The 25,675-nt window shown below is 40.1% G+C and overlaps 1 protein-coding gene across 3 annotated transcripts in view; it reads left to right on the top strand.

Annotated features, from left to right (window-relative positions):
* DOCK5 (dedicator of cytokinesis 5) overlaps positions 1–25,675 on the top strand; it is a 331,080-nt gene that overhangs the window by 44,417 nt on the left and 260,988 nt on the right. For all 3 annotated transcript variants that reach the window (XM_049831223.1, XM_049831226.1, XM_049831224.1), the window contains exons 20-41: positions 169–258; positions 1,391–1,491; positions 3,907–4,041; positions 4,784–4,895; positions 6,052–6,122; positions 7,119–7,225; positions 7,675–7,811; positions 8,531–8,626; positions 9,549–9,647; positions 12,408–12,502; positions 13,543–13,621; positions 14,165–14,265; positions 15,346–15,404; positions 15,889–16,043; positions 17,675–17,760; positions 18,305–18,461; positions 19,015–19,055; positions 19,166–19,256; positions 20,135–20,254; positions 21,590–21,679; positions 22,476–22,580; positions 23,906–24,047. In XM_049831223.1, the coding sequence (XP_049687180.1) occupies positions 169–258; positions 1,391–1,491; positions 3,907–4,041; positions 4,784–4,895; positions 6,052–6,122; positions 7,119–7,225; positions 7,675–7,811; positions 8,531–8,626; positions 9,549–9,647; positions 12,408–12,502; positions 13,543–13,621; positions 14,165–14,265; positions 15,346–15,404; positions 15,889–16,043; positions 17,675–17,760; positions 18,305–18,461; positions 19,015–19,055; positions 19,166–19,256; positions 20,135–20,254; positions 21,590–21,679; positions 22,476–22,580; positions 23,906–24,047 (2,269 nt within the window). The remainder of the gene's footprint in view (positions 1–168; positions 259–1,390; positions 1,492–3,906; positions 4,042–4,783; positions 4,896–6,051; positions 6,123–7,118; positions 7,226–7,674; positions 7,812–8,530; positions 8,627–9,548; positions 9,648–12,407; positions 12,503–13,542; positions 13,622–14,164; positions 14,266–15,345; positions 15,405–15,888; positions 16,044–17,674; positions 17,761–18,304; positions 18,462–19,014; positions 19,056–19,165; positions 19,257–20,134; positions 20,255–21,589; positions 21,680–22,475; positions 22,581–23,905; positions 24,048–25,675) is intronic.

Genomic DNA, 25,675 nt, shown 5'->3' on the forward strand with positions numbered 1-25,675 from the left:
ATACAGGACTAAGATCTCTTTTTAAATGTTCTTTCATGGACAGTTTTTACAGTCCAACTGGGCTAGGCTGGAAAGGGAAAAATGATCCAAAAGAGTAGGCTCTTGTGCAGGATTCCAGAAGTAGTCATATTTTCCCACCCTTTTACTATTTATTTTTTTCCCCTCTAGTTTTTGCAAGACACCCTTGATGCACTTTTCAACATAATGATGGAAATGTCAGAAAATGAAACCTATGACTTCCTTGTGTTTGATGCACTGGTGAGTGAGTCTTTTGTGGATTTAGGGTGTTTGTTTTTCAGCCACGTTTTCAGTCTCTTCCTCATGCTTCCTGTAGATGAGTGATGGGTATTTTGCTCTGAGAAATAAATTATATTTAAACACTTCTTAAGGCATTTTCAGGAGCTAGGACTGAGATACGCATTGAGCTTTTTAGTAACCACAGTGAAAACAGCAATAAACGTTTACATAATTTATAGTAATTTCTTCAGATAACTTCTTGCATTAAGGCAATTTACAGAAGAGGAAAACCATATTATCTATGTGAAGCACAAAGCGAAATGATTTGTTCAGGGTCATGGTGTTGGAGGATTTGTGGCTGTGGCGGGAGTAGAACTTATGCACCCTAAATCCTAGCCCAGTACTTGGGCAGTAGGGATGACTGCTCCTCTGAACCCTTATAGAAGGATTACAATGACTGAGTAAAGGACTTCACAAGGATTTTTCTGCATCTTTGGAGAGGCTGCTTAGTATGTGTGTGAAAGGTACTGCCTTTGGTGTGCAGTGCAGTTACAAAGCTCTGTGCTTCATGCTGATCAGCAAATACATACTTGACAGTTCAGGAAGAAATATGAATTCAGATGTGTCCAGCTGACATTGGTCAGAGGAGTGAATGTAGGGGGACAGGATGTCCTGGCTCTAACACATCATTGAAGTAACAGGACTGAGTGTTTGCTGAGTATAAATCATCAGAATCTTGAGTTCTAGCTTTGGAATGCATCGTTTCTTAGCTTTGTAAAACGGCCTTCAGCAGCTTTGTGCCTATTTGACCTGTGCTATGACAATGTCACAGAAAGACTGTGAGTAGTGCTGCTTCCTGTATCACTGTTGTTGCTTTGAGAAGTAGCTCACTTTCTCTCTTAAGATTTTCTATCCAAATGCTGCTATGACCTACCTTCCCTCTGAGCAATGATGTAGTCGCACACACCACAGTATTTAGTGACTATTAGAATATTAATAACGCTACCTGTAGCATTAATGCTGTTAGAAAAACAAACAAATGAAAACTATGACCCAGCAAAACACATGACATGCAATTAGAGACTGAGTTATGTTCGAGCTAGTTAGAGGTTGTGTGGCTCTGTACATCTGTTTCCTTTTGAATTTTTGGCAGGTATTTATTATTTCTTTGATCGGAGACATCAAGTTCCAGCATTTCAACCCTGTACTTGAAACTTATATTTACAAGCACTTCAGTGCAACCCTGGCATATGTGTAAGTATTGGTAACCACAGACCCCACAGGCTGTCGTTCAGACAGTGTCTCACTGATAGTTTCAGTAAACTACGCTAATGTGGTAAAGGCAGCATAGACCAGACAAGAGTGTTCCACCCTATTCTTCTGTGCTTTCAGGAGAGAAAGAAACCCTGTAATTACTCTTTTTACCCTGTAAAAAGTTTCCGTTTTAAGAATTTTTTCTGTAAGGAAAAGACACTGCTATCGTGGAAAATCCTGTGTCAGAGAGCGTGATTCAGACTCTCTTTTGACCTGTAGTTCTCTGTGTGTGTGTTGGCATTGTAAAAGCATATTCATGTTTTTCAGCCTGATTTCCTATTGAAAACAGGTTTAATGCAGTCGGTCTGTATACATCTCTCCCTTATAACTTTTGAGTGCTTTGGTCTAGTATTGCTGCTAAAAGACTGGTGGGTAGGGGTGGTGGTTATGGGTATATGCAGAAGGCAATGGAAAATATTGTTAAGTTGGTACATGGTGGGGGCGTGGAAATTGATGAAGGAACACAAATTCATAAGAAATCTGGTCTTATGGGTATTGCTGCTCATGGAACTGTTTTGTCTTGCCAGTACCTGTCCTACCCTTTTCAATCCACCCCACCCCAAAAGTACTTTGAGCAGAATAAAGTTTGAAAGAGTCTGTATACTTTGTGCTACAGTTTTAGGGGTATGTTTGAATGCGGTCACAGGGAGCAGAAGCAGAACCATGCGTGGCTGAAATAATACAAGTGACATTGTGGTCAATAGTAGCAGAAATAAGAGTGGTGTTCACCTCCACTGCCTGCCTACAACCAGGCAGGTTGAGGGGGCCACAGACTTCAGAAAAGGCTAAATGTCATGGTGGGGCTTAAACATGCAGATTACATGAGATTACACTTTTATATTGAAACTCTCTCACATAGACTGTCATTTGTTTAGAAGTTTGCAGTTCTTCACATTTGGATGTGTGGGTATGGACAGTAGGAGTAATTGTGTTTCCCTGTAGCGTTTTTTTATCTGTGGAACTCAAAGCAGTTTAAAAAATTCAGCTCACAATTGTTAGTTGTGTTTCATCAGGGAAGGAAAAAAGCTGGTGCACAGTTTATTTAGGTACATGTGAAAATTTTAGTCATTTAGGTCAACCTGTTGACTTCATGTGCTTAAAAACAAGGCATTTGTTTAAGTGCTACAGGTAGTCATGGCTTACATGCCTAAGGATACTCAGGAAGTTGGGGGAAAAGCCAGGAATAACACCCGGGTCTCTTGACTTTCCAGCTCCTTGATCTAGCGTGCCTCGGCGCAAAGGTCATTACCCTCATGGTAACAGGCAACTAAAAAGTTAAATCTGAGGCCAATAGGGAGGGCAAAACCACAAACCAAACTCCTTTTTCTCCTCTCAAAATCTCTTCTTACTTTTCCTGATACGCATGAATTCCTAGTCCTGAGTATTCAGCCTCTCTTGATGGCTGTCAACCTAAAGATAATCCTGTGAGGAAGCACTATTCCACAAAACTCTGAAGTCCCCATGTGCTGGCCTGCTTTCTTCCCTGACCTGGCCATGCAACTACTGCTTGCATATGATTTCCTTTCCTTCTTCCCTGTAACCTACAGAAGAATCATCCTTTTTATTTCTCTTCGCTATAAATAAACTTCTTTGTCTGATTAATGAGCACAATGTATCTTAGTTTTGTTGTTCCCTTGCCTTTCTTTCCAGCTTAGCTTGACAATGTGCTATCTGCATAATGCCAAGTGGACTATAACATCATATAGCATCCTTCATGTGCTCCACATGCCAGACTTAGACAAACTAGGGAATTATGCTGGCACTGTGGCAAATAGAGCAAGCAAGTGCAAAAGCTGTTGAATACTTGGCTATCACTTACTTGCTGCTTTGGGTGCTGCGAGTTGTTTAATGAAGGGAAGAGGATTTTGCCTGAATATTAGCTGCCATAGCATTCACAGAAGATCCTGATCTTCTGATTTGGCAGAGACTAGATAGCAAATACTCATAATGTGTTTATGCAACTTCTGTCTGCAGTTCTCAAAGCACTCAGTAAGTATTGCTTCAGAAAACCTTTGTGCTCCACACATGAGAATGCTACACATGGAGAAGGTGTCAGTCCACTTTCAATAGTAATGGGTTTTCCAATTTCCTGAACACTTCATTCTGGGGAAAAAGAAAAGCAGATCAAGAAGCTGGAGTTTGCAGACAAATTTGTAGACTTTTCTGAGGATTCATAAACTAGTTAGGAAAATCTTGCATCCCATGAAGCCAAAGATTTCAGAAGGCAATAGACTGTGAAGAGGAAGCCCTGTCTGTTATCTCTTTATTAGACTGTAGTTCCTGTCTGGAATAAGGAAGCTGAACTTACACAGAAACTTAACTGTGTCTATTCTCCTTTTTGTTTTATTTCCAAAGGAAACTCACCAAAGTACTGAACTGTTACGTGGGAAATGCTGATGACTCCAGCAAGACAGAATTGCTATTTGCTGCTCTGAAAGCCTTGAAGTACCTATTCCGATTCATTGTTCAGTCACGAATATTGTACCTGAGGTGAGACCAAGGTCACTGCCATCCTTAATGCCTCCTTTTGAAGGTCAGTGGAGTTACTTCCAGTCAACACCACTGGAGGGGATATTCTTCAGCATATCCTTTATCCTTGAATTATTAGGAAGAGTATCTTTCTGCTCTTTGTCTACAACTGGAGCAAGTAAGCTGAGTAAAAATTGAAGTACCTTATTTGAAGAGGAGAATCCTTTTAGTCACCTGTAGCATGCTATAAGCAGCATATGGTAGTGCTGAAAAGGAACCTGTTGTTTATTAAAAAAATGAAAACGTGGAATGACTTGCTCATTTTAAGAAACTTTGAGAAACAAATGCACACACAGTTACTTGTTAGGTGAGGTGAAGATGACACGTTGTCCAGTTAGGGGTATGGTCAATGACAGTGGTTTTACTGTAGACTCAGAACATGTTTTCAGAGATTTACAGTGAGTGTTTGGAATCCTTTCCTTATGTTCATGCTGGCTTTTTTGTTTAATACAGAATGAGCTACTTGATTCTTGGAACCCAAGCAGAATTTGATGCAATGGCATTTTAAAAACTGCAGCCCTTCCCTTATAACAGATTTCAGCAGGAAATTACTACAGGATCCCTAATGCCATTTTTACACTCATGTCTTTGTAGAAGAAGATTGCATTAAGATGTTGTTCCACAGGATAAAATCATATTTCAGCTACTATGACACTGTTAGCCTAGATTTATGTGTATAACTAGCTCATTCTGTTCTTTGTAGGTTTTATGGGAAAAGTGAAGATGGGGATGAATTTAATGATGCAATACGCAAGCTGTTTCTCTCCTTCAATGTCCTCATGGATCGGCCTTTAGAGGAGGCTGTCAAGATTAAGGTATGCATAATTTGCAGGGAGAGGTAATATCTTTTATTAGATCAACTGATACAGTTGGGGGGGGGCAGGCAGAAAAAAGGACAAGCTTTGAGGCACATAAAACCCACTCAGATGAGTCACACCACCTCTGAATGTCTGTTTTAATGAACTGTGTGTGGCAGGAAAGGAATATTTAAACCCCAAAGTTTATCAAAGGAAGATGAGAGTGGTGGCTTTGCTGAAAACCCTTCAGCACCTGCTAGGATGAAAGCTAACAACCAACGAAGGTGTAATCTACTGCAGTGTGGAAGACACTTAAACCAGTAACACCAAGCTTGAGGGTGATGGAGACAGAAATGTTAAACTGCTGCAAAAATCAGTGTAATGCCGAGAATGAAAGTAATGAAAAAACAAATGGCTTCTAAATGTATCTTAAATTTTATACTTCCTTGTTTTTCTGTTGTCAACTGGATTACGAACCTTCTGTTTATGCTCTGAGGATTTGCGGAGCAGCCATGCAATGAGGCTGCTAACTTGCTACAGGCAATGAGGCCTTTAGATTGCTTGCAGTATTTCAGTTCTAGCCAATGTACTTTTCTCTGCTTGAAGGAAAGATTGAATCTAAACTTTTAATTAGCACTTCGGTGATTTAAAGCCCAACTTTGATTCTCATGCAGTCAGAGTGCCTGCTGGCAGCAGCCATAGAACATCCCAACGAGACCTTTAGTTGCTGTTGCACCTAGTTGTCTGGATGCTACTTTTATGAAAGGCATACTACTACCTAGATAACTTATTACCATCTATGTGGACATGCTAAAGTATGCAGAACACTGAGTCAGTTTAACTGACTAGTGCTTTTCATGTCAGGCTATAAGCAGCTTAATCCCTGGAACTGCAGGATGTTTGCAAAAACTAAAGAACTTGGCTACAAATCCTTCCTCCTTCACCTTTTACACTCTGCACTGCAGATGTGTGATTGCTGGAGGCTCTTTGGATGCATAAATTTGAACTTAAGACAGTTGTCTACAAGTGTCCACATAGTTGCTCTTGACAAAGACTAGATTTGCCATGTTAGCTATGCGCATTGTTGTTGAGACTTTACACCCTTATAGAATGAACTAGCTAGTCTAACTCGGTTTCTGTGTGTGTTTCATGTCCTTGTTTTTTTTTTTTGCAGGGTGCAGCTTTAAAGTATTTGCCAAGCATCATAAATGATGTCAAACTGGTGTTTGACCCTGTTGAGCTCAGGTAACCATATTAAGTTTGTTTGTCCTCTAAACCCAGCTTGTCTGTTGGGAAGAATTTTGGAAACTTCCCTAAAAACAGCCACCCTGATTATGACATGATGGTGCACATACTGTGTATGAATTTGAGGAAGCGCTTGCAGGGCTTTAAAGGAAGTTAGTTTAGTTCAAAGGAGTCTATGCATCTCAACTGCGCTTTCTGAGGCGCTTTGAAATTTTACTGAAAACCAAAACTTGAGGACTGGGGAGTGATATGTTGAAACATTGTGCAAGTTTCCACCAATTCTTAATGATTGCTTCTGAGGTAAACCAAAATGTATGGCAAAGGCACAGCCTTGGTCGGGAAAATGAAAGTTTTATTTATTCAGGAAATTCACAACACTGTATGGATTTCTGTTCTTTGGTGTTCATAGCTTTGCCCAGAACCTCCCAACCATGCTTCCTTGTTCTGACACAAATAATTTGCTCGTAAACAGTAGACAGACAGCAAATGTACATGGAATTTAATTTAATGGAATCTCAGATTGAAATGAGTCATCACTCTTGATGAAAGGGGCATCTGGAAGGATGTGTTCTTGCTGTTGTTTATAGCTGTGTTTTAAGTTTCAGCAGTGGTCTGCTGAAGCTTTGCAAAATTCTGCTTTCATTTTGTATGAAAATAAGTACGATTATCTTATGCTGGCACTGGAGGGCAGATAGTGCTGCCTATTTATAAGCTTTTGTGATATATCTAGTGTGTCTTGGGATGCAAGCTTCATTTTAAGAGGCTTAAGCCTGCAGTTTCTGAATACTGTTCAGTTTTACTAAAAGTCCTCTGCTAAGTTTCTTGAAAATAAGTTAGGGCTCCATAGGAATTTGCATGGAGACCACTTGCGGGTAACGTGTCCACATAGTGACAAAACTGCTTGACTTGCCCAGGTGTAGGACAGTGTAAGTGTAGGATGGAATCACATTGGGTGAAAATGCTGACCATCTGCTTACTTTGTGTTTTGCACACTAGTGTCCTCTTCAGCAAGTTTATCCAAAGTATTCCTGACAACCAGTTAGTTCGACAGAAGCTAAACTGCATGACCAAGATAGTCGAGAGTGATCTGTTTAAACAGTCTGGTAAGTAGCAAATTGAAGTCCCTGGGTTCTGCATGGGGCCACGCACCCTTACAAACAAAAATGTCTTTCAAGTTCACAAGCCCTTTATGTCAGTCATCAGTGGTAGTCTACCATTAAATCCATCTTTAGAAATATTCCTTGCCATGGAACAGCTGAAACTTTTTTTGCTGTTCAGTCTTTATACAATGCCTAATGCTGTAGGATCCTGATCCAGTGTGTTGATTTAGAAAGAGGCAGAAGGTGAGAGTGCACTGTTTGATGCAATACATATAATTATAGGTTATTTATGACTCTCTCTAGTCTGTTAGTGGTAACTTAAGTGGATTTAAGCATGTTTTGGTGTCCAAGATAAAGTTATGAGCAGAAAGCTACTGTGTGGTATCCATGTATATTGAATGCTGAAGAACTTCCTGAGACAAATAAGGTGTGGTGCTCTTTCATTTTTTTAGAATGCAGAGATGCTCTTCTGCCACTGCTAATAGATCAGCTAAGCGGCCAGTTAGATGACAATTCAAACAAGCCTGACCACGAAGCCTGCTCACAGCTACTTAGCAATGTGCTTGAAGTCCTGGATCGGAAAGATGTGGTGAGCATAAACTGTCAAGGGTGCAAATTAAGGTTAATTCTTCTTTTGAGAAGTTATGGCAAAGAAATGTTCTCAACTTATGCTTTAAAGAATTACAAAGTTCTGATGTTTACAGAAATTGTGTTGCATTGCTGCATGGTTCTTTGAATCTCTTTGCACATAGAGTAGCTGTGTCTAAAAAGGAGCCATGAAAGGTTGAATTAGCAGTTATCACTACAGTACAGAAAGCAATTACTTTTCTTTCCAGGGACCAAAATGTTATTCCCAGCTACATTGGTGGCTTGTTGAATTATTGGGAGCAGGTCATAAAAGTATTTGGTTTCTCGTTTTCTCTGCTATGAAGTAGGGACAATGATCATTATTCAGTCAGGAGAATACAGTTACCTCATTAGTCATGGAAATTGATTCTAAGTTGCTGTGAGAAGAATAGTTTGAGCTGAAGAACTGTTCAGGGAAAACAAAGCCGAATCAAAGCACCAGCTTTGGTTTAGCTATACCAGGGTGAACTAATGAAGCTGGTATAGATCAATTACATTAGCTCTCCATCAAGTGTATACCTACAGTATTTGAATCGATTGCTCATGTGTTTTAAATCTCCATTTTTTGCATCCTCTAATTACAATTAACCACTGTCAGGGCAGTCCTCCCACACAGGGAGCACTCTATAGAACAGTATACATTAAGAACTGTCTCAAATTTTCATTATTGAATATCCCCAGGGGCCCACTGCTGTCCACATCCAGCTGATCATGGAACGCCTGCTAAGGAGAATAAACCGCACAGTGATTGGAATGAGCAGACAGTCTCCACACATTGTGAGAGCCTTTTACTTGCTTCAGTTATTACTTTGCCATTTGTTATAGTGGAATTTATTCTCCTGGGAGATTTCGGTGTGTAGCAGTGGTTTATGAAGTCATCTTTCCATTTCCTGCAGGGCTTCTGTGCCACTAAAACATGGCTTTTGGTGGTTTTCTGAGACCAGGTATTAGGATACAAATTGTCCTACTCCAGCAGCAGTTTGAACTGAGTCACAGTTGGCTGTGATTTCAAGTTCCTTTGGGCCCTTGTGCACAGAGAATTTGGTTTCAGTGCAGTTTCTAATACACAAGGAGTCTTTGCTGAAAAAATGCTCTTTTGTCACCTTAGCTGAATAGGATTAAATGCTGAAGGGTGACGCATCTCTAAAGTGTAGTTCTGACTACTGTGTGGCATCTTAGAAGGTGTAAGCAAGTTGGTATGTTTTAATTTGCCTTGTACTTCATGTACGGAAAGAGGGGAAAAATCAAGAGCTGGGCGAATATAGCGGTATCTTATTTTTTATAACTCTTATGGTCAAATTAATGCTACTACCAATATGTCAGCCGTGAGAATTACAGTTGGCCATAGTAAATCTGAAAATCATAGAATCATATAGGTTGGAAAAGACCCTTAAGGTAGGGTGAAGTGATTCATATACGTATCTATATTCCAATGTTTGGAAGATGGGTTTTTCTTGCAAACTGTGATCCCTGGGGAGAAAACAAGCTATAGCCAGACTTCATACTTGAAATTTAGGAAGTCTTGAGTGGTTTGGCGTAGAACACTAAACAGTCACACAGACTGATGTCAGGACATAGGTAAGCAGAATTGTGATCGGTGATACTTGATTAGGCAGAACTCTGAAAGCATATGCCACACTTCAAACTTACAGTGCTTAATACAGGAAAATAATAAAATGTTTTGTTTTTCCTATTCTAGGGTATTTTTGTGGCCTGCATGACAGCCATTCTGAGGCAGATGGATGATTTCCATTACAACCATTACATCAATACTTTCAAAACCAGGCAGGACATTATTGTAAGTCAGCCTGGCTGGGGGATTAGCTCGGTCCATAAAGAATTACACTCTGCTTCTGAAAGGTCATTTCAAGTTACTGTATTCAGTTTGGAGTGATTATACAGCATTCATCAGCAATGACTTATAGGCATCTAATGCCACAGCCGCTGGGGATATATTCACATCACCCCTGCTGGGTATACACAGTGGATGTTGCTGACTCAGTAATGCCCGAGAATAGCATTTGTGGCATTGAGTAAAAACATGTTTAATGAGTGTTTAATTCTGTGCAAGTAAAAGGTCAGGAGCTAGAAGAGTGAATGAAGATGAAAAGGAAAAGCATTTTCCCTCTCTTGCTCTCACTGTATCTCCTTGTGATCCTGTTCTCTTTATCTCATTCTTTCCCCTTCTCTAGAGTTTAATTAAATGCTTTAGTCTTGCTTCAGTGGGCAGCAAAGCAATAGTTCCCTCCATGTTAAAAACTGTGTACAATTCACGTCCCTAAAGGCTTTCAGTATGAAACCAGGTGAAACATTAGGTTGGGTTTTTTTTCGTGCCCCTAGAATTAACAGCTGTGCCCAGATTTTTCTCCAGACTGCCCAGAACAAGTCAGAACCATAACCACTATTTGTGCAAGTCTCTGAAGCATGACATGGCAACTGCTCTGGCTTTTTTGTCCCCACATTCCTCATTTTGCAACTTAGAAGTGCTTGCTTATTTAAATACTGGCTGGGGAAGAGCCTGGAGTTGTGTTCTTCCTGTAAAAGCTAGATCAAAACCCACAAGAAGGTGTTTGTAATTAATTTTGGTTGGCAAGGTGATCTCTTTTTCCCTGTGCAGTTGGAATTGTCTGCAATCTGTTGAGCAACATAGCCCCCTACAGGACGCACACATTTCTGTCACTTCTGCATCTAAAAGGCGACTCAGCTGCATTGTCCATAGAGAGCACTCATTGTCTAGTTTTAGAATTACTTTTTCTATTACCGGTATTTTTTTGTGAAGGAAAAAGAAACAAAATCAAGTAGCTTCAGGAATTCTGCTCGTGTTCACCAAGTACATGAGTGAAAAGGTTTTCAGCAGGGTTATGTAGAAAACTGTGTCTGAGGAAGAAGGGTGCTAGGAAGATAAATCTGATGGATTTCAGAAAAAGGTGGATTCAAGGCGGAATTGAAACAAATTTTATGTTGAGTGGTCCTCAATTCAGAATTTTTTTCTTTTTCCTCAAGAGCAGTTGAGCTTGTAGGAGACCTTCATAACTTTAGTTCAAGGTAAGGTTAAACAGGTGCTTAAAAGCTTCCCTGAAATGTAAACTTCAGATTGAAGCTCAGCTTGCAAGTTGAAGATGTGTTGTTTTACCATGTAGTTCTGCATCTTCTGACTCAAATAGGAGAATATTTCATTTGTGTTTCTGTGTGTATACATAAAGCTTCTACACGAAGACATATCAAGAGGGTGAATTATGTAATCATTAGAACCACCTGCATATCATTTAAACAAATACCGACTGAAAATACCAATTTGTAATTTAATTTTTACAAATCCTTAAACCTACAGAAGCAAGCCCACATAGGTGGGGGTATAGTAGTTGTTAACACCAATCGAACATTGCATTTTGGTTTACTGCAATAATTGTTTTTATTTATTGTTTATTGTTGTTTTTTATTTGCTTTGGTATTTTCAGCCCTGGCATTGCATCATTAATTGGTTGGTTGAACACTGTTGTAGGTTAATTCCTATCTTCAAGGTGCCCCTTGTCAAGTCCAAACCTTTCCATCAAGCTCGGATTTAATAATGCCTAAAAGATTTTTACTGAGGCAGCACCAAATGCCCATTTCTCTCTCTACATCGATGTTGCTTGCCAATTCTTGAGAGCAAGCTGTTCAGCTCAACAGAATGTTTTTTTGCTGGTGATCTTTGCAAGGTGGCGATTTCTCATGTGACCTTCTTTGTGTCCCTCTCATTTTTGAATGCTAATTTGCTGTCTTTGTAGAGAATAGAATCCATTTAAATGCTCATAGGTAGCATTTATATCTGTAGAGACCACAATATAGAAATCAATATTCTTGATATTACCTTCTTTTGCTCATCTCTCTTCTTTTTTCTTTTCCTTTTTTCTTATTCTACAATTCAACCTTGAGTTCCCCAAGTCTTAAGGTGTGATACAGCTTTGTTTAGAACAGTTTAGTGTTTGCGCAAAACATGTAGCTTTGTTTGGAGCAGTTTAGTGTTTGCGCAAAAAGTGTCTTTTCTACAGTAATGATCTAAACCATGTGTCTCCGGCGGCATGTTCACTGCCTCTTTTTAATTACCCTTCTTAAACTGGACTAGAAAAGACTTAACTAATTGGGGAAGTGAAAATATATTATAATTTCCATCTTTATAGAAGATACTGCATAGGGCTGTTACACTGTCATCATTCAGACATTTGGAAACAAGTGCTTGAATATTGGTTTTACGTTTTAATCCAGCTTGTGCAGCAGAGCTCCCTACAACACAGCTTAATTCAAAACAGTAAAGACTGATTTAATTAAACATATCAACATGTTCTGTGGAATTATTTCTCCTTCTGTAGCTGAATGGATGAGATGTCAGAAATAATTTAGTTATTGGAATATACCCACACGATAAGAGATCCTTCTTAGGAAGTACAGTGTATTGATTGCTATTCAGTGCAGTTGTTAATCAATGCAATTGCAAACATTTGCATTTCCCTGTATTTTTGTGTGGATAAAAGACTACCATACTGAACTTGATGAGCTGTGGTTTTTATTTTTCCAACAGGACTTCCTGATGGAAACATTCATTATGTTTAAGGATCTGATTGGAAAAAATGTCTATGCAACTGACTGGATGGTCATGAATATGATGCAGAGCAGGTATATAGTTGCTGCTATTTTAAGTCTTGCTACTGCTTTGGAGCCTTTCTGGTTCTGAAAGGAGGGTGACTCACACAAACAGGCTTGCAAATCACCAGAGTTACATAGGCTTATTTTCTTTTAGAGTTTCAGGGTGATTTAAATTGAATTTCAGTAAATTGTAGTGCCTGTGCATTTCTGCTGATGGCACTGGAAATCACACAATCAAAACCATGCAGTCTTTCATCCAGTCACTTAACTGCTGCAGAGTGCAACATAAATCAGAGAAGACTTTTTGATTTCAATTCGGGGGGAATTACAGGGCAAACCTAAAGCTAGTTGGACATAAGTTTGGCCTAGGGTTTAGTTTGCTGGTCTGTAAACTACAACTACCCAGGTTCTCTTCTGCTCTGCTGTGGACTTGGTTTGGTCTGGTGTGAGTCAAGTCTCTCCTGCTAAGTCTGTACAATTTGAATGGCTTTGGCTCGCTGTCTACTGTGCTAGGTAGCAAAGCGTGGCCAAAACCTGCTATCCACAATGCAGCAGGGCCTGTATGCCTGTGAGTTTAATGTTCCCACGGGCAGTATTAACAGAAGTGGGGAAAGAATGAAGAAACAACAAGCACGTAACTCCTGTTTGCATAGCACAGTCATGCAAGTCATCTTCAAAATGGAGGCAGCGTAAGCTCCACTGTGTTGTAGGGGCGCAGTGTGAAGAAGGACATGAAGTTATTTGAGTGCTTCAGTGATGAGGATAGGATAAACTTAAGAGAAGGTACCATCTGGAATGGCACTGCACTGTCAAAGAGATTGGATTGCCCGAAAAGTGTTTTGCTTTTCATCTGCCTCCAGTCAAGGTTTCTTTTGTTCAGAAAGAAGAGTAAGTTTACCTGAATGTCCCTCTACTGGGAAAGAGGTGAAATAGCATTCTAGAGGAATACCTCTCTTGTTTGGGAGCATCTATTCTTGTCTCCAGAGCTTAGATGTAGGAGTCATAAACCCGGAACTGCAATGTTATTTTTTCAAGAGCTACCTTTTATTTGATGTTTTCATCTCTTCCAGGGTTTTCCTTCGGGCAGTGAACCAATTTACCTCTGTACTCAACCGTTTCTTTCTGGATCAAGCAAATTTTGAACTCCAGGTAATAGTTACATTGTTTCTGGATTTTCTTACTACACCAGTCCTGAAAGGCAGGAAGAACAAACAAATCCCACTGTTAACAGATCTGTTGATAGGGAGCATGCCTGTAGAAAATGTCCATAGCCTTTTACAGAAAAGCAGCAGAATGCAAAGCAGTTCTGAATTACAGATCTGTGGTTAATGCAGCAATAAATTGCAAGCATATACAACTGTTGCAGGCTTTACAAGGTCAAGTTGAGCAGCATGCTGACTATAGCTGATTTGTGCTTGACTAGTTAAGAACAAAATGCTGCATGGGTGTACCCAGTGTCACTTGCTTTAGTTGGAAAGTACAAGCTAAAAAGAGGGAGAAATTTTAACTTGCTATATGTTTCTGGCTTGCCTGCTATGGCTGAGAGCACAGACTCATCTACCAGCTCACTCTTGGTACGGTTCCTCATTAACACTTACCTGGGAGACTACAGCATTTGGGTAGTAGCTCTGTTGTGCTGGTTGTTGCTTTTCCTTTGTCTTCTCCTATTTTAGACTTGTTTCTCTTCCACAGCTCTGGAATAACTATTTCCATTTGGCAGTGGCCTTTCTCACTCATGAATCCCTCCAGCTGGAGACCTTCTCACAAGCCAAACGCAACAAAATTATCAAGAAGTGAGTTTACATTTTAAAAGTTGCCAGGCCTTTTTGCTTTTAAGAAGCTTCATTTGTACTGTTCCAGACATACCCCATACAATCTTAGAATGAGATGAAGCATGCCATGGAAGTGCTTGATTAGTGAATGATGATAAAGGGAGGAGAGGCACTAGGACAGATGTCAGGTCTTTACACTGTGGATATCTAAGTCTGGTCAGACAGATCCTGAGTTGTTTGAGCTGAACTTAAGCATCTTGCCAAAAGACTCTTTCCACTGTAAGTTCTGTAATAGAAGGCTTGCCATAGTTCCAAAAGCAGTTGCACCTGATGCAATTCCTCAGCCATTACATAAGGTAGGTAAGCAAGAATGCTTAAAGCCCTGCAACTTTTTAGTCCCCTCTCTTTGCTTTTTCTGTTTTGAAAGCAAGAGCACTTCAGAGGCATTCATCAACCCAGAGGTAGTAATTTTTAGTAACTTGGCCAAATTCACAAAGACAATGAGCAGCTTTGACTTCTGCATTTAGCTGGGATCAAGTGCCTAAATATCTTTGTAGATCTTGACATAGAATTTTGTTAGGGCATACCTAGTTAATGTTTACCATCTTTTTTCTGCAATAACGAGAGCTTTAAGAAGCCTGGTAATTAAATATTCATGCATTTTCTCAATGTAAGCGGTTAAAGCTTTAGGGAAAAACACCAAATACAACAAAATTCTGGGTAGAATTGCGTGAAGCAGCAGGGCTGCAGCTTTAATCTGCTCTCAGGGAGTCTGCAGTCTTCTGTCATAATGGCACATGGTCATTCTCTTCCTCTGTGCATTAAGCATTGATGCTGGGCAAGGTAAGGAAGAAAAAAGATTAGTTGAACATCTAACAAAAGGTATGTAATATTGAGGAACTTCTTGGTAGACCCTTAGTAGGGAACATAGTCTGTGAGACCCCTTGGTATAAATGCCCAGCCTATTTAGGTTTGTGTGGTGTTTTTTTTTTAAGGAGAGGGTAGTAATATTTGTGGGTTTGCCATTAAATTTCTTCAGCAACTTTGCAAAGGTAATTTCAATGCATAAGCCTTTTTCATCTTTTTCTTTCTTTTTTCTAGGTATGGTGACATGAGAAAAGAAATTGGCTTCAAAATAAGGGATATGTGGTATAACCTGGGTGAGTTCCTTTATTCAAGCTCTCAAGCTGGGTTTCATATCTTTTATTTCTTTATAAAAGCTGCTCATGTTTAACATGGGGAAATACACTTAAGGTTCAGCTGTTTCAGGGCACAAAATCTCTTTTCCTTTTCCTATGAATAGCTCAAAAGCTGATCTTTTATCATGTTAGCTGCTGAGATAATTTCTTAGATTCCTTATAAAGGATGTTCTGCCATATGAAGGTCAAGAGTAGAATTTTTCAGAGAGCCTTTGTGATTTGCAACACTGCATGCAATTTAGTTCAATTATTTTCTTGGACTGTTCCTGAATTTCGGAGCTGTAACGTGTTAATTCTATCTTAAGTAGCCATTATCCACATAAAATACGCATTCTAAGCAGAATGTCTGTGTTTTATGGTCTTAACTTTATATGAATAATGTGCTTAAACATTTGGATATCCAAATCCTGCCATTAGGACATATCTGACTTTGACTTTCTTGCAGGTCCCCACAAAATAAAATTCATTCCAGCAATGGTAGGCCCAATCCTGGAGGTAACCCTGGTCCCAGAGCCTGAGCTACGGAAAGCTACTATTCCCATCTTCTTTGATATGATGCAGTGCGAGTTTAACTTCAGTGGGAACAGAAACTTCCATATGGTAAGGGAGCCTGGTGTCTTCAGTACAGATGTTCTGCAGTATGCATGGGGCAAGAAGGAGAAGAGAACATAAAAACTAAACAAACAAAAAACCCCAAACAAAACAAGCATTGTGCCAGACACTTTGGGAAGTTATTGTTAAGTGGTTTGTAGGAGGCAGGACTCTTCAGTTCTGTCCCTGACTGTGCCTTTGCGTGACTTTGATAATTAATGAATTCCTCTGTTTTCATACCTTCTGGATTTGCGGGTGTGTGAATACCCACATCTAAATTGTGAAGCAATTTGGAGACCCTAAGAGAGTACTCTAAAAAATGATGTCTGTTTACATTTATAATAACAATAAAAATTCCCCCAAGACAGATCTTTGGCTGTAAATGTAAGTTACTATAAAGAAAATTGCTGGACAGTCAAGTGTTAGGATTATGTAGTTGCTTACATACTGACTAATACCTCATTAACTTCAAATTTGACAACACGTTTGTGAATACTGATGCCACCATTATGGAAAGGAGAACACTGATACAAAGGACAGACACAATTTGCTTGAGGCTACACAAGTAACAGGACAGAGCAGGAAACAGGACCCAGATTCCCGAGTTCCAAACCTGTGCTGATTTCTCCAGAAGTTACCTTTTATTGCTACTGAGAAAGCACTAGAAAGTAAGGCAGGAAAAAGAGGAGCTTTGCTTTTGCCCTGAGGTTAAGTTTTCACTGCAGTTTCTAAGGACATATTTTTCCAGCTTTCCTCTGGGGATATCAGACATAAACATCTGAACTGGCAGGCAGGGGACACTGTAGTTATGCTGTAGACAGTCTTCTCCCTGGAGATGGGTAGGAGCCATCCATCCAAAAGGCAGCAACCTTGGCATTTCAGACTGTTGTCAAATGTGATGTGCATCTCCCTAAGCACCATCCTCACACCAGCTTAGACCCCAGCTTCAGTGTGCATATGGGATCTTTCTTCCCTTGGGGTCGTCAGTCTTTGGTGTGGTTGGCCCCAGGGTCTCAGGGGTTTTTGGAATCGGCAGAAGGAAGCAGGATGTGTGTGGCATGGATTTTCCATTCCAGTGGTATTTATATACTAGCTGCAGCTATAACTGAGACTATGTACTTGACCTGCGTGCATGTATAACAGGGCATATCTTCATGGCTAGACAGATAATCACACAGGACTTGGTTCTTGCATCATAAGAAGTTACTTTAATTAGTAGTCACAAGTGTTTATGATGGCCAGAGAGTTGTGACTTGCCCTTAACTGATGGTAGTAGGTCAGTTTCTTTAGGGTGAGTGAATCACCGTTCTGTAAGCTGGCTGCTAGAATGCTTCTCCATCCTAGCAAAACTGAACTGCTAATGGATGGGGGAGAAGGGGAAGAATTACCCCAGAGCGTGACTTACCAGTGACTGTAGGATGAGAGAGGGAGGACTTGTATTTCCTTGCTCCAATCTTGTCATTTTGGCTTTGTACCATTTGTATTCTGCTCCCAACAATGAAAGCGTCCTCTAGCTTGGCTTGTAAAACCAGTGTCTGATGGCAGGGCAGTTCAGAAATGCCGGCCACAAGTATTACTGATATTCAGACCACACTCTTGAGAATTGCTGTCTATTTGATTGTGGTTTTTTGCCTTTTCAGTTTGAAAATGAGTTGATAACCAAGCTGGACCAGGAAGTGGAGGGTGGCCGAGGGGATGAACAGTACAAGATTTTACTGGAGAAACTGTAAGTTTTATAAAGAACATAGAGGCTCTTTTTTACAGCTTAGTTGGCTATTTTTCTAATGCAAAGAAATGCTAATTCATTACTCCAGTGAATAGGGAGATAGTGCAGTCAACAGTGATCTTAATGCTATACAGGTATTCTGCTACTGATTGCCTTAAAATAATGCTTTTATTGTGGAGCAGCAACTTGCAGAACTACCCTATACTTGCAGATGAAACCCTAGAGGCAGGTACCAAACTGGCAAGGGGGTTGTAAGTGGAAAAGCTTGGCAACAGCAAGCTGACAGTTAAAGCAAAATCAGAGCCTTCTTTTAGCACCGAGAGTAGAACCCAGGTTTTTGATCAACAAGGCACGCTTTGACCTGCCTGACTTTGGTATCTCAGGTCTGCGGATGTGCTGTTTGGCACTGTGAGAGTCTCTGTTGAGGAAATGTATTTGACTGTTAGCTGAGTGGCTGTTTGGGTAATTTACGCTGAAGTTCTACTTACCACTGCTCAGAACCATAATTGAGTGTTCCCTTCTGTCTCTCTGGGTATATCTGCAGCCTCCTGGAGCACTGTCGGAAGCATAAATATCTGTCTGCTTCCGGAGAAGTGTTTGCTTTGCTGGTCAGCAGCCTGTTAGAGAACCTGTTGGACTACAGGACAATCATGCATGATGAAAGCAAGGAGAACCGCATGAGCTGCACTGTCAATGTGCTGGTATGGGGAAGGCTAGATATGGATATGGATGCTTCTTTACTGACCTGGCTTTTGTGGATTCTGAAGGATTTTTTTTTTTTTTTTTTCCCTTAGGATTTTAAGTAATTCTTCATGCCATTTCTGGTTCATGATGGGCCCAAATGAGGCTACCAGCTATTGTTAACTATAAAATTTAGAAAGACTTGCAGTGCACAATCAAGTGACTTGGCTGGTCCTTGTCTACATGGTAATCTGAAGCCCTGAAATACAGGCAGTAAAGATGGCTAGCTGATAGTTTGAGAAATGTGGGTTTAAGTCTCTGTTCTACTGCAGAGCCTGTATAACTTTGGACAAGTCACTTCCTCTCTTTGACTTACCCCTTTTCTAGAGGTGACAGTAGTCCCACCTTATGTTAAAGCAATGGTTGCAGGGACATATGCACCAAGGAGGCAAAATGACAGCAAAGATCTTTGAAATATCTAAACCTGATGCTTAAGTTACTTGTCTAGAGATGATGATGTAAATCCATGGCGCTTTACATCATGAAAGTTTGACTTTTTTCTATTCTTGGCAGAATTTTTATAAGGAGAAGAAACGAGAGGACATTTATATCAGGTACAGTGTTTCCCTTCATAACTGTATAGAAGCCTTTATTTCTCTTGGTGTTCTGTACACTGATACAGGAGTCCTTCACATCAAGTAACAATTGCTTTTCGTTTATTTAGGTATCTATATAAACTCCGGGACCTGCACACAGACTGTGAGAACTTCACAGAGGCAGCATACACTCTCCTCCTCCATGCAGAGCTGCTCCAGGTATTACACTAAAGACAATGTTAGTTTCCACTTTTAGGTTATGGGTTTTGAATGAAGTTCAAACAGCTCAGAATAAAAAATTCACTTTTTTTTTTTTTTAAGTGACTTTGCATTACCTAGGTTCTAGTAGTCATTAAGGAGCTTCACAATTTTGCAAATTGCACAGCAGCTAAATGGATGAAAGCAAAAATGTTACTAGCATCATTTTGTTACATACTCTTGGTGAACAAGAGTGCTATAGTGAGCTGGGGGAAAATGTCCATGTTTGGGGTCATAGTACAGTTTTTTTCCACTTCTGTGTGAACAGTATAACATGCATTAGCCTAAGCCATCTTAATTTGGATTTGTCAACCTCTTCATGTCTTCCACAGATGAATAAAGCATACACATTCAGTTAGTGTCTCTGCATAAGACCTTAAGCCAAAATCACACCAGTTTTGCAGACACAATTAAACTTTTATTAACATTTTAAAGTGATTTTGAAATGTGACTAAAAAAAATTACACAAGTTCAGATGGATTCTTAAACTGATTTAAAAATGAACTTCTAATGTAGAAAAAAATTTGCACGGAACTGAAGCTTTCTGGCTGCTTATGTGTGTAGTGGGAGAGCATAATCAGAAGTTATTGCTTACTGGCTACTTGTTATTCTAACCGTGCTGCTGAGATGCAGTGCCTTTGTGTGCATTCCTAGTTTACATTAGTCAGCCAACTCAGCTTATATCACTGCAAAACTTCCTTGCTCTCCTTTTTTATTGATGATGGATTTGTCTTGAATGCATCCCTGCAGAAGGTGAGTCTATCCACTGCGAAGCTTTGTTAATCTGAAAATGTTCCAGTTCTTTCAAGTTTGCCTTTTTTTTTTTACCTCTGTACTAGTGGTCCGAGAAACCATGTGTCCCTCACCTCCTGCAGAGGGACAGCTACTATGTCTACTCGCAACAGGAACTCAAGGAAAAACTCTACCAAGAAATTATCTCCTTCTTTGACAGGGGCAAAGTGAGTGTCCGCAGTGTTCTTACAGTTCACTGGTAAATACTTGTCGTAGTGAATGTAGCTGGCTGAAGTTGGTTTCAAGCGTAAAAGCAGCTGTGATTCCATAACGGGCCTTTGATGCTTAGGCCTGGCTTTTAAATAGGGACCACAGTACTGGCATGAGCAGGGCATGTATTTGTCCTGGTGATATTTGAATCCTTCCATTCCCTTGTTAGTTGAAGAGCATCTGAAAAATTAATCCTGTTCAAGATACTGGGTAGATGAGAAAACTATAGGTGGTTTCCTTTCGTCTTCTGGGTAATGGCTTTTGTCAGGTTTTTTGCACTGCAGGAAGTATGGCTTGTCTGGCTGATACTGAAATTGCATTAGTTGTATGTTGTGGTTTAACCCCAGACAGCAACTAAGCACCACGCAGCCGCTCACTCACTCCCCCCTATCCAGTGGGATGGGGGAGAAAATCGGGAAAAAAGAAGTAAAACTCCTGGGTTGAGATAAGAACAGTTTAATAGAACAGAAAAGAAGAAACTAATAATAATGATAACAGTAGTAATAAAAGGATTGAAATGTACAAATGATGCGCAGGGCAATTGCTCACCACCCGCTGACCGACACCCCGCCAGTCCCCAAGCGGTGATTCCCCGCCCCCACTTCCCAGTTCCTATACTAGATGTGACGTCCCATGGTATGGAATACACCGTTGGCCAGTTTGGGTCAGGTGCCCTGGCTGTGTCCTGTGCCAACTTCTTGTGCCCTGGCTGGCATGAGAAGCTGAAAAATCTTTGACTATAGTCTAAACACTACTGAGCAACAACTGAAAACATCAGTGTTATCAACATTCTTTGCATACTGAACTCAAAACATAGCACTGTACCAGCAACTAGGAAGACAGTTAACTCTATCCCAGCTGAAACCAGGACATTGTACTTTGGATAGATGGTTCTACCAGGGCTAAAGGAGACAAACCCAAGGAAGCCTGATGCAGGGGATGAAGTATTACTGTAGGAGGAGACCACCTGGGCTTCTCTCGTTTGCTGTTTAGACATGTCCTTCTGCCTCTTTGTGCCTCAGTTTTCCCTATCACAAGTAACAATAGAAACCTTGCTTTGTAAATCACTTTCAGATCTACAAATCAAAAGAGCTGTGCGACTGTAATAATTATCGCAAAAAATGTACAGCATGGAGTCTAAGGGAAAGTTGGCAGTGCATTAAAGTACTGCCTGATTTAAAATCAGCTGAATTTTTTGTTTGCCTATCTGTGGTAATGAATGCTTTTAACTGAGTCTTTCATTTTGCTTGTGCTCTTCTTCCCCCACCTGCCTCCCTTCACCCTCCATGGAGATGTGGGAGAAGGCCATTCAACTAAGTAAAGAGTTGGCTGACATGTATGAAAACAAGGTTTTTGATTATGAGGGACTTGGTAATCTCCTGGTAAGATTTTTTTTCTTCTCCATTTTCAGCAGGCTGCTGACTGCTTAAATTAATATTGTTGAGCGGGATAAGCCCAAAATACATTTATGTTAAAGACAAACAAACCAACATAACCTCCATGGTTTTGTAAAGCTTAATATTAGAAGAATGTTTTCATAATTTTTTTTTAAAGTGTGTGGTTTTGACCTTGTAATTAGCATGACAATATAATGTGCAGATGTTTAGCATTCTTGGTGTTAATCAAATAAGGTAACATTTGCATGGCCTATTTTCAGGCTCCATAAATCTCATCACCTTGTTATTTCTGTGGTAATACTAGCGTGTATGAACACAGAACTATAGACTCATCTTGGTTCTGAACTACATTTTTTAGTGGTTAAAGATGTAACCAGATGGTCTTTATGTTCTTTCATATGAGAATCATCTGCCCAGTTTTATTTCTGCCAGTTCTTTGACATTTGTCACCATTTGTGTCTGCTCAGTTTCAGAACATATTTATTTTTAATTTGTGTTGTAGTAGTTAAGGATTTCAAGTATCCTCCTGGAATCCTAAAAAACATGGCATTATTCTCGTGTCTGCAAACCAGGAAATGAAGTTGATTCTGGTCCAGACAAACCAAATATTTAACCGAGTAAATGGATAAGTATGAGTTACTGTATCAAAAAAACAATTGTAAAAAGTGTTCTGTACAGGAGAACTAATAGATCAGGAATGGTCACTGGGAGTGTGAGCTACAGTCTGGCAATGTCCTTGAATACTCCCAAGTGAAAATGCTGGTGACTTTTTCTTTTTCAGAAAAAACGAGCTACTTTTTATGAGAATATTATGAAGGCAATGAGACCTCAACCAGAGTACTTTGCTGTTGGATACTACGGTCAGGGTTTCCCCTCTTTCCTCCGGGTAAGAATTCTGCAGCACTCAAGTTCTGGAGTGGTGGGTACCCTAAAAGTCACAACTTTTGCAGAGCTTCCAAGAAAATTCAGATGCCAAACTCCTTTACCTTTAAATGACACTGAGAGATCTAAATTGCTTAAGTATTTCAAAGCATTTTGGCATATAAAAAGAGACAAGTAAGAGACTAGGTTTTTTGTATTACCAGCTTTAATAAAGTTGGTGGGTTGCAAGATGATTGGTATGTTCTTATATGGACTTAAGCAGAATCTACCTTTTGTATTTGTGCCCTATACACTTCCTCAGAAATATGATTGTTGCCGTTAGAAAATGTTTAGCTTGTAAAGAGTTTATCCCATTGCTTTTCAGCCTGAATCAACCTAATTTTCAGGACATGGATCATTTCAATGCTCAAGCACATTAGTGAGAGTCTGTCCCATGCAGAAGAATTAATATGCAAAGATGCTTCATGTTTGAGATTGCTGCTAAGCATTACTGGATCTGTACTAGCTATAATACAAGAATCTAGCCAAAGTGAGTGAGATGAGCAGGGTACATCATACTAGAAAATAGTCCTGACTATTATTTAAAATTAAGGAACATTTACATTTTCAGACTGGAGTTGTTGGAAGTTGCTGGCCTTAAATGGAAGCCAAGCTTAATGAAAAAGAAAAATGTTAACTTAGAACTGTGTAACTGGATGGCATAGAAGGCTTTCCCCTCCAGGTCATGTTTTTGAATCCGTCCTTTCCGGAAACCACCACCGCTTGGTGGCCAGTTTGGAAAAATAATTGCCCATGGTCTACTGTTAAGCGTGTAGTGCAAAACTGCCATAGCTGGCCATTTTGTTAGTGGTAGCTGAAGAGAGTCGGGAGTGGAACGGAGGTAAAACTCATGTCTTTGTGCATAGAGAGATCCCTCAGTTAACGCATACTGTAAGTGGTCTGGCAAGGGGCATGCAGTTCCCTGCATTAAAGAACTTTCTGGCACACATGTTCTTTTATTTAAAATCAGTCCCCTGACTGAGATTTCATGTGTTGAATGTGTGAGTTCTTAGAGTGCTAGAAAGTATGAACGTGTTCAATAACACTTGTATGTGGAACAGTGAATTTCCTAGACAAATGTGAGGTTGCCATTGCAGGGCCTTGCTCCTGAGAGTTGCTGTGTTCTCACTCCAGCCTGTTTTTCCTCTTTCACGTGTTCTGACTGTCTGTTAAGCTAGGGGACAATCCTTCATATAAACTAGATCTCTGAGACTACTCTGTGTATGTTTGGAAAGCTCTTTCTCATTGCTTTGTTTAGTGTTAATTCTCTTTTTCTTCTGCTACCCACAGAATAAAATTTTTATCTACCGTGGCAAAGAGTATGAACGAAGGGAGGACTTCAATCTGAAGCTATTGACCCAGTTTCCTAGTGCTGAGAAGATGACCAGCACTGCCCCTCCAGGAGAAGAGATCAAGTCTTCTTCTAAACAGTGTATCTTTTGGTTCTAATAAGTTTTGGCACATTCAAGATCTGCCTTTTTCCTAGAGTAGCAGAATTGGTAAATAACAATAATAAGCAAGGAGCTTACTGCTCCAGGGGGGCTTTGAAGGCAGGCACTGGGCATGAAAATAAGACTATGCAGAATTGCAATAGTGAACTTAAACATACTGAAAAAGAGAGACAGTTTGATATTGTCAGAGTTAAATGAGTTGCTGTTGGGATGAAACCGTAACAGATTGCAGGTCAGGATTTCTTGTACCTTTTTCTTAAGCAGGTGGTGCTGACTACTGTAGTATAGGTGTGATCCCGTTTGGTATTTCTAGGTGAAAGAGGTAAAATACAGGTAATGAAAGTTAGGCTATAAAAGTATGCTGTCTTCTTGCTTGCAGTTAACTAGCTTTTATGAAGGGGCTGGGTTTTGGTTTTTTTCTTTTCCCTAGAAGTCACTTGGTAAGAAGTGTGAAGTGATTAGGTTGATGAAAGTTGTTGGGGGAACAGCCCTCTTTTTTATTTTTTTTTTTGTTTTTTTTTTTTTTTTTTAATTTTATTTTGTCTTTATGCTGGTAGAACTCCAAACTGTGTGCTACAGCACACCACTAGGCTTAAGATCCTCTTTCTCTTAATTGTGAGCATGACTAAGTGCAACCTAGTGAAGATGCTTCAGATTCTTGTTTGTGATTTCCAGTCAATAGCAGGTGTGCTCCTGGAAGATGTACATCAGTAAAAACCAAGTTACTGGGCTTCTAGCCTGTGTTATACAGGCCAGTGTTCTGCAGGTCAGACTAGAGAATCTGATGGTCCATTTTGGCCTTAAAAGTCTGTGTACAAAGGCACAACCCAAGCAGTGATACCAGATGCTTCCCTTGCAATAAGCCTGCCAAGCACTAAATCCACATAGGAAATTAAAATTCGTTCAAGACCAAGCTTGGTATCAAAAAATGCCTCTTCTATTGCTGCTTTGTTTCAGCTACTTCCTTTGCATCTGTTTGTGTTTGTTGTAATGTTTTTGGCTCAAGATGAACCTGAACTGCAAACTTTGGATATAGATCTGAACTCTTGCAAAAGTTTGGGGGTGTTTGGTTCCGGGCCTTTGGCATAGCCCCATTATAAAGGGGAGCAGCTGCATAGCTTGGATTTGGTACAGGTTCTTCTCGGACTCTTACAAACACCTTCTGAAAAGATGAGGAGTTTGAGTGCCCAAATCACTGTTGTGTTAGGCAGGGGTTGATGGTTCTGTAGTTTGTTTTAATTTCATGCTTTTTTAACCTCTTTTGTCTCAGGCTCCTTTTGACTTTTGCTTAGAATCTGTTTCCTCACTCTTCTATGACAAAATGCCTTGTTCTTCCTGTGGTTGTTTCATAATAGTGTACAGGAGATATCAAGCGAGCTGTACACAGTCTCGGGGAATGCCTACACACTTAAGCAGGCTAGTCTTCCACCAGTTCTGAACTAGAAGCTGTATAGCAAGCTTAGCATGGCATGGAGCCTGAGCTAATAAGCTCTCCTGAGAGAAAGAATATATTAGCTTGGGCTCAGCGCTTGATCTAATGTGGCTATGCAGTTTTGGGTTCAGATTTGGCTGGTATCCAGCTGGCTCTTCAATGCAGACAGAATGACCT

This window comes from Accipiter gentilis, chromosome 28 (assembly GCF_929443795.1).
Source record: "Accipiter gentilis chromosome 28, bAccGen1.1, whole genome shotgun sequence".
Lineage (NCBI taxonomy): Eukaryota > Metazoa > Chordata > Aves > Accipitriformes > Accipitridae > Astur > Astur gentilis.